This window comes from Lates calcarifer, linkage group LG10 (assembly GCF_001640805.2).
Source record: "Lates calcarifer isolate ASB-BC8 linkage group LG10, TLL_Latcal_v3, whole genome shotgun sequence".
In the NCBI taxonomy this organism is placed as follows: Eukaryota; Metazoa; Chordata; class Actinopteri; family Centropomidae; genus Lates; species Lates calcarifer.
The window spans coordinates 27,143,966-27,153,495 of NC_066842.1; the positions used below are offsets into that span (position 1 = coordinate 27,143,966).

Below are 9,530 nucleotides of genomic sequence, written 5' to 3' on the forward strand. Positions count from 1 at the left end.
AGCCATGCCTAGCTCTAAATCCGGAAGTAAATCAATTTCAACGTTACAAACACACTTTTTTTTTTTTTTAACATGCAGTATAATTATTCACCGCTTGATATCACATCAATGCTATATTCCCTAACATTTGTCATAGATTCAATAGCGTGATAACTTACAACTAAGGTTACCAATAACAATATAAATGTAATTAACAAAAAGTTTCTGTGTGGTATGAATGTTATGAAAGAGCCCAACCATGAATCATTAAGTTTTCCAAAATTTCTCAGTGATTTTTGCAATAAAAATGGAATTCAATTCATCTCCAGTGTTTGAGGTGGTGTCAGAAATCTCAACAGTGGATATTTAAAAATCTCAGCACAGAACACAGAAACCTCTCACATCACTGAAGGCAAGTAGAAAAGTGGGTATTCTACTAGAATGATGATAATAAACCGACTCACAGTTGGATGAAAAGTTTGTGTTTGTTTTATTTTGAAATATTTGGCCGGATGTGCTATCATTTATTGCTGTTTGGCTTGACGCGGTCTAATAACAAAAGGGCGCTGCAGCAGGAGGTTGTAGGTAAAGTTGCCTCCCTCTGCCTGTGGAGACACACAGAGCTGCTACTCCGGTTTGTCCTGTGACTCCTTGTGCAACAAAAGAAAGTAAGTCGCGAATCGACGGAAAATGTATAAAGTAATCCAGTGATACAACGGAGATAAACAAGGAATGGTTTCATTTACTACATTTTTCATTACTGCTCCAGCCGGCAACCAAAGGTGGTAATATTCATCCACAAAATAAAGGACAAGTGGAAAACGATTTTGTCTACAAAATGAGGAGCGGCTGATGATCTATTGTTGTTTGCCAAGTCAGAGCTTGTTTTAAAGTTTGTCACCACAGTGACACGACGGAAATAGCCGAGAGAGTGCACAAAGTGCTACGGGCAGGGTAAGGTAAATGGAACCTCAGTTATTGTGCTGTGAGGGGGACAGGCCTGCCAGGGCCTACCGGGACTCCAACCTGTTGACTGACCGGGTCCTGCGTGCGCTCTTGCGGGCAGAAGACAAATACCTCCCCGCTCCCAACTACTTCAAATGCGTCCAGAGAGAAATAGCTCCGTACATGAGGAGGATAGTGGCGACCTGGGTGTTGGAGGTGAGTGAAACCCCATCATGGCTTAACCGGTTGTACAAAGAGACTCACACTGACAAAACTGATGTTTCAGAGTTGCTCGTTTATCTGCAAAGTTATCAGCTCGATACCATAAGGTGGTGTCTAATTTTGAGTCACTGAGACCCGTTGGTTAATTCGACATACCGGGTACAATATGTGCAACTTATTTTTTAAAATCAAGGCACAACTAATGAAGTAAATTCACACTGCTCACTAGCACCACTGTTGATTTTGTGGAAGCTGGAAGGTGTTGGTTTGTTCAAAGGTGAATGAAAGGAATGCCAAATTGCGAATTCCGAAGTGCTAGTCCTAAACACTGAGTATCATCTAACCAAGTGAAATGTAATGCAGTCTAGATGATAAACAAGCAGCATTTTTGGATTTTCAGTTGGGTTTACCAACTCGGAATTTAATTCTCAGTGGTGTAACGCACTGGAGTTACTATCATCAATACATAACAGACGTGATGCTGGTCCAAAATGTAGGTTTTGAAACCACACATAGCCCATTAAAGAGGCAAAAATGGCGTTTTAAAAGTGTATTTGTGAACAGTTTATGAAGTTAAAGGTACACCTCTTCAACAATCTCCGCCGCCGTCTTTATTTATATTACATTATTTCAGTGCGCTCACATGTCTCTTTAACAGTGAAGAAAGAAATGTCAAATCTACAGAGAATGCATAACATATTGTATAGTTAAACAAGGTAGATACATTTTAAAGTATTTCTGGGAAATGTGGCGAGCTGCCAGTTCGTGCAGACCACGCGCTGCCTTTGTGTTGGAGGCTCGTGGGGAGCTCGAAGGGTTCTCAGGTTTTGCCTCTCCACGTTTGTACCAAACCATTACTGAGACACAGACTGTATACGAGTCTAACTGCTCGAGAGTCTTCTTTTTGCATGTTGTTGCTCAGTCTTGATTTTCTTGTCATGTAATGACGGAACATGTGAGGGCTTCTTCACTGATTTACTCTCATGTTGCTCTTTTCCACTTAAGTAGAAAAACAAATCATGTAACTTTTTTTACATGGAAATATCTTGAGTTTGTCACCTTACCAGGGTGTTGTTTTAAAGGTTTTCAGTTAATGATGGGACACCCAGAAAGCAGTGAAGATGCAAATAGCAATGTTTGATTTGTGTTTTTAATCGACTTGAATTATTGATGATCAAAATTGTTAATTGAATAATACTTTTATGTCAACCAATGTTATTGCCCTAGTCATTTAGATACTTTTAAAAAATATTAATTTGATCATTTTAAATGACAGAAATGTCATCTAATAGAACACCTGTGGGATTGGCAGCATGAATGTGCAGCTGATAAATCATAAAGCTGTTTTAAGAGTAAAGAGAGGCCCTGCCCAGTGTTAGTATGTGCTCTGTTAGTGCATGTATCCAGGGAAGCATGATAGTGATAGAGATGCACTGACAGAATTACTTTTTTTCTCTCAACTCTGATACCAGAACTCTAGGTATGTGTCAAAATCAGTAGCAGTGCTCTCTTTTCCCAAAATTCTGTATAGCTCACTTATTGGCTGTAACTTAAACTAACGTCACTGATATTTTATAATGACACTAATGAATAAACTGCATTTAATGGCAGTATTGTTGTCTGGTGTGTCTCTGCAGGTGTGTGAGGAGCAGAAGTGTGAGGAGGAAGTTTTCCCTCTGGCTATGAACTACATGGACCGCTTCCTGTCAGTGGAACCCACCAAGAAGAGCCACCTGCAGTTACTGGGAGCTGCTTGTATGTTCCTGGCATCCAAACTGAAGGAGACAATCCCACTTACTGCTGAGAAACTCTGCATCTACACAGACAACTCTATCACACCTACTCAGCTACTGGTAGGTCCTTCAGTGTTGACCATCACATTAAAGCATTCTTTGTCCATGTGGGGATACCTGTAATCTAAGGTCCTAAGTATGAAACGTCTCTTCATCTGAACTTTTTTGTTCAGCTCTAAATGCCTGAGTATCGACTGGCCAGATTGGTATGGATTTTATGGTCCCTAGAGGACGGCTCCCAGGAGCTTGTCCTATTGCCCAAGGTTATATTTTCCCCATGACCCCTGTCTTCAGAAGTTCACAGTAGCTATTCACGGTCCCCATAGGAGGATGCTTAAAGGTTCTGATCACCCGTGGCTTTTCTTCCAGTGCTGTCTTAAAGCCAAAAATCCCCACAAGTAGACAGAAAACATCCATCACCATCGTTGTTAATCCCTGCGTCTGCCTTTTTGGATCACACATAAACCTGTCCTTCTGTCCGTCTCTCTGTCCTCATCTACTCGCAGCAAATGGAACTGCTGGTTCTGAACAAGCTGAAGTGGGACCTGGCTTCAGTAACCCCTCTCGACTTCATCGACCACTTCCTGTCTCAGCTGCCTGTCCGGAGAGAGACCAGGCCCATACTCAGGAAGCACGCTCAGACCTTTGTGGCACTGTGTGCTACAGGTATGCATGGGACTACATTATAATGCATAAAACTGCACTCACAGACCTCCCTCTGATTCCTCACTAAGGCAGCTAGCTCATCCATCTTATTGTCAAGGAAACTGACACTGCCCACGATGATAGAAGGGAGATATGGCTTATATCTCCTCTTCTCCATCAGTCTGTATTGTCTGGACCCAGCTTTGTTCCCTTGTTCCTCCTCTGCATCCTCTCTGTTTACTCTTGGGATGTCTGTGGTTCTGGTCTCCATATAGGTCAGCTTCAGTGCTGTCAACTCGTCCCTCGTATAAAAAAATGTGACCTTCGAGTTGCTGTGGTAGTATAGTTGAATGAACATGTAACACTACACTCACTACAGAGTACACTACAGTGAAAAACAGACCAGATCTGTCTCTCCTGATATGTTTAGTGATGACACAGTTTAAATATATTAATAATAATAAAAATTTTGACAAGAAGTTTGACAAAAGAAGAAAGTTAAAGATTTGGAAAAATAAGAAAATGATGGATGCATGATGGGTACATCTGCACAAAAAAGCCATCTTATATAAGAGAATGAAAGTTGCCTTATTAACGTTAAGCTCTGTTATGATGCTTTGCAGATGTTAAATTCATAGCCAGCCCTCCGTCCATGGTGGCAGCAGGCAGCATGGTGGCAGCAGTGGAGGGTTTACAAATGAAGATGCTGGGCAATGCCATGATGTCACAGAAACTGACAGAGCAGCTGGCACAGACCATCAAGAGTGACCCGGTGAGTACATCTGTCCACAACATGATCAGTGCACATTACATTCACGCTTGCTGAACCGAGACCATCTCAGATTTTCACACTAACCTGAACTGGCACTCTACAGGATTGTCTCAGGGCGTGTCAGGAGCAAATCGAGTCGCTTCTGGAGACCAGTCTCAGACAGGCACAACAGCAACATTCAGTTACCATGGAAACTAAGAACATCAGTGAGGGGCAGGACCTCTCAACTACACCCACAGATGTCCGCGACATCAACATCTGACTGAGATAAGAGAAGAGAAGCAGGCTGAACTGATGACCTGGATGCACACAAATACAAAAAAAACACACTTAGCTGTGTTTTTACATGATGCAGTGTGTGTTTTGTGTGTGTTGGAGCACTCACAAGTAACTGGACCCAACAGAGCATCAGAACTGTGTATATGAAGTCCAGTGTGAACCTTGGCAGGGACCAGAGAGAGATGCCAACTGGACCCCATCACATCCAGCAACCTTAAGACTGGACTGTAGCTAACACTTAAGGAATGGTTGAAAGAGTAATGCATGTTAAGTGCAACTTTTTACCTGTGGGGTAACCCTTACCTTCCTCTAAGCCCTGATCAGATGAACATGAATCAGCCAGAGACCAAAACTAATTGGTGTGTTTTGATTGTCATGGACCTGCATTATCCAACATTTAATTATTAAACAGCACTAAGCTCTACATAGCCAACTCAGGAGTAAAAAACTTATTTGCTAAAAGTGAGTAACAGACTTATCATGAGCCACACCTACTGACAGTGAAGTGTTGGAGTAAACTGTAAGCGCAGCTCTCAGGTGACCAAGTAGAAACAAACAGTGGTGTAACATCAACCTATCAATTGTGTGTTGATGACAGCTTACTGGAAAGCAGCAGCTGGAAATAGTTGTGTAAAACTGGCCTATTCTGAATTATATGTCTTGCTTTGCATGACATATTATTTATCATGACCTATACTGTATTATATAGTCATTTTAAAACATGTCTCAAAGTTGTGTGCTCATCTCTGTCTCTGTACTGCAACAATCTAAGACCCCAAGAGTCTACTCCTAATTTGAAACCTTTCTTAAATTTAAGAGCAATTTAAATTAGAAATAATCAGTTTTACATTTATCTTTCCCTTTCAACAGCTTTATAAATACTGTTCCCCATCAATTTGTAAAGTAAAGGTAATTACCAGACAGTTGTCATCCAGCACCGAGGGCCTTCATATAACAGTTTGAAAATAATGACATAATATCATCTGTCATTCTGTGTGATGTTGAGGTTCCTGAATTGGAACCCAAAAAACACAGATAGAGGTGCAGTATTTTGCTAATAAAATATAAAATATACTCCAGTACATAAAAACCATCATAAGATGTATCACTCCAAATTGAAAGGTGTTATAAACTACCAAACTGTTCTAATGTGATGCAATGTAGTGCATAGCTGACTCCTACTAGTCAGTAGAGTGAGATGCACTAACCATTGAATGTCACTCTCAACTTTGGATTGTCAGTGGAGATAAGAGGCATCACACTGCATTTCCTGTGTGCATTTTAAGTAAAAAAAAAAAAAAAAAAAGTTAATAACGGTTTTTAGTAATGAGGTTCAGAGGTAGCCCCGTGATGGGCTGGCGATCTGTCCAGGGTGTACCATGTCAGCTAACTGTAATGATTTTACATAGTTTGATTGTAAAATAAAGCTGATTTTTCTCTGGGGTACACACTGGACTGGACAGGTTGCAGTTTCTCTCCACCTCAAGCAAAAGTTGTAAATGCAGATACTGAATAATAATGCCTCTGCAACTTGATGTATGATGAACTGTTTGTCAATCTGACAAGATGAAAAGGATCTGAAACTGTTTTTTCTTCCAACCATACAAACAGATTTTGTCTGTCTGTCTCTCCTGGAAATAAGGATGAAGCAGTACTCATTTTGTGAAATAAGGCATCAGGTGTACTACTTTATTTAGCTTCTGATATTTATTATTGTCATATCACTTGACTTGTACAGGAACTTTACAACAAAAAGTTGTACTAAAAGAGAGGTCAAGTCTGTCAAAGAGTTTGTCTTGCCTCAGCTGCTCTATTAACATTACCACATAGATGGTCTTTGAAGGTACTAATATTTTGCTTCTTGAATAGAGAAGCCACAACTAACTTGTACCTACATAGTGCTATGAAGTTTTTATTTTTTTTTTTTTTTTTTTTTTTTTTAGGGTTTTTAAGGGTATATCTCATGACATAAGCTTGTATCAGATTAAGCTCCATGTTGGTGCTTTTTGTCTGTCTTAGGACAGAATGTAAAGATGAATTAAAAGGAAATTTCTTGATAAAACACTTGTTGCACCTGTTGGTGATGTTTAGTGTTTATAATTTCAGGGCCTGTATTGTTATGTGGTGATAATTTTTTTTTGTAGATGACGAGATGTCATGTTTCAGTTTAATCTAGATCTAGAATTGATGAGCTGTGGGCCCCTGTTAAACCCAGTACATAAACACACACACACACACACACACACACACACACTCCCTTAACCCATCTTGCCCAGAGCACCAGAAATTACATTACAACATACTGGACTGCTGTGAAAAGTGAATATGCACCATGTAAACATAACGTCAAATGAAGTATAAACATTTCCAGGCACCTTTTTTCAATTTATATTGTAATTTACTGCAGCCCTCTGCCAAATTAATTTGTGTCTGGAGTGTGGTATAGTGTGGTGGTCCCAGGGAAGTTAGTGACTTTGTCAATTTCCTTGTCCAGCCTTGCCCAAATATTCAAGAATGCAATAGATGATGATCTTAAATAGCAGTTAGAATGTAAGAAATTTAATAACCATTCTATTTTTTATGGTAACATAAACATAACAATGAAACATGAAATTCTGATTCTGGAAATGTGTTTGTTGATTTTTTCTTTACCTGCACCATCAATTTTCATAAAAAAAATGTTTACTTAATGTTTTTTTTTTTTTTTCAAATGTATTAAAAATAAAAAAAACCCTGATATTTCTCATGTACAAAAGCACTTTGATAGCAATACAGCTTTGAGTCTTCTTGGCTAAGTCTCTATGAGCTTTGCACACCTGGATTTGGACATTCCACCCCACTCTCCTTGGCAGATCGTCTCAGTGGGAAAGCATCAGTAAACTTTAGTCTTTGCACAGATGTTCTACAGGGGCTAAGTCTGCACTTTGGCTGGGTCACTCAAGGACAGCCAGAGACTTGACCTGAAGCCGCTTCAGTGTTGCCACTATGCTCCAGTCACTATTGTGCTAAAAGGTGGACCGTCACACTAGTCTCAAGTCACTTGTGCCACCTATGTCACCTCAGTGTCACCAAACATCGTCTCTGCCTGACAGTCACAGAAAGGACAGGTAACAATATACTGCTGTAATTGAAAATGTGATGCATTATGAATTAGAATTCAGTTAGAGGTTACATATATGCTGACTTGCTGAATATTATCAATTAAACAGTTGAGAAAAGAAATCCTGTTGCTAGATGAACTTGATTGTAGTTAAATATATATAACAGCCAGCAGGTGGCAGTGTTAGCTCATAGCAGGGAACTGGTCACAGAGGAGAAACTCTTCAGGCACTCTCTGGCACAAGAATGAAAGGTAAATTAGAAGTCTTCATTTTGTCAGACAAGAAAACTATTGCAGTGATATCAAGATATTAATATGTTGAAATAAAATATTACCCAAGGCAATCATACCTATAATCATAGCTAGGATCAATGTTCTGCTTACACTGTAAGCTGTTTCTTTGTTCCAACTCTGATAGCAGGACACTGTTTTAGATCATGATGACCCTAAACTGATGACATGTTTAAAGCCAAGTTGAAAATTCAAAGTTCAATTATATCAACTGAACCCAAATTGAGTTGTTTATCCTCTGATACAACCCACAGGAACACTGTTTAGTTACAGGGAAAGATCATAGTTTAGTTTGAAATAAGTACTTTGTCGGTGTTAGAGGACATCTGACAAAATCACCATTCATAAAAATTAAATAAGGCTAAGCATGTTCACCCATTCTGTTTCCACTAATAAGATAAAACTCATCCAAATTAAATGTATATTATCTGTGGATGCCAGAAAAAGAGGAACTTTGAGGTTTCACTCTGTTATAGGAAAAGAAGTATACCAAAAAGGGTGTCCTCCTGTTACAAAAAAACAAAAAAAAACAAAAACAAAAAACAATTTGTGCAAGCAGCTTATTATGGCAAAATGTTAGGAGGTGATTGAGGTGGATGGATGGGTCAACAAAATATAGACTTTCACACAGGAGTGTGTTTTTCCCCATGTGAATCTTGTTTCTTGCATCCACGACTGTTGTACAGTCTTAACTGTTTGTTTACTACTGTAACCATGATGCTAAAGGTCCTCTAAGTTAAGAGTGCTGACCTATTTGTTCATTTAAATTGGACTCCCATACCCTACTACAGGTATCCAGAGCGAGGTTTAGATCCATGAACTGTGACCTGGCAGAGGTGGACAGTCACATAGTGTGGTTACCCAAATACTCAACACATACTCAAAACTGTTTAATAATTTTTTATTATTCAAACCTGCAACATCTTACTTTCTGGCAATTTGGGTGTAACAGAAATATGATGTACATATTTAAATATTATCACCTCATGATGCTGATAGTGACCTACAGCTGCAAACTGTTGCCTACTTACACATCTCCCAAACACAGAGCAATGTCAGCATTCATTCAGGGTCATGTTTGTGTCCCCATGGTAACTATACATTTAATATTCACTCTCATATTAGCTTCAGTTTGATCACCTCCAACTCCTGAGAAAAAACAAAAGTCTCCTCAGCTGCTAATGCTCAACTATGTTCACCAGCTAATCTCTAACTGTCTAATCTGTCTGCTACTTGGTGCTGAGTAGGTAGTGTACAGTGGCTTTTCTCTGAAAACAGCTGCCCACTGCTGTTGAAAACCAGGTTGATGAAAGCTGAGACTGAGCCAAAGTGGTAAAAATGCAGGCTGTCAACTCAAAAGAATAAGAGGCTAAAATCTATGTAAAGCTGAGGAGGACTGTAGATTTGGTGATAATTCTCAGTGGTCAGTCAATGTGAACAATTCTTCACACATTACACACTGATTTGATCCGTTGTTACTATGAAAATATGAGTTAGTGCAACT

At 39.4% G+C, this 9,530-nt stretch overlaps 1 protein-coding gene across 1 annotated transcript; it reads left to right on the top strand.

The window, feature by feature from the left end:
- Positions 1-553: 553 nt before the first annotated feature.
- LOC108884596 (G1/S-specific cyclin-D1) lies at positions 554-7,197 on the top strand. The gene is made up of 6 exons (XM_018678581.2): positions 554-647; positions 749-1,140; positions 2,784-2,999; positions 3,446-3,605; positions 4,208-4,356; positions 4,460-7,197. The coding sequence occupies exons 2-6, from the start codon at positions 943-945 to the stop codon at positions 4,616-4,618; spliced, it is 882 nt and encodes a 293-aa protein (XP_018534097.1). The 5' UTR covers positions 554-647; positions 749-942; the 3' UTR covers positions 4,619-7,197.
- The last annotated feature ends 2,333 nt before the right edge of the window (positions 7,198-9,530 follow it).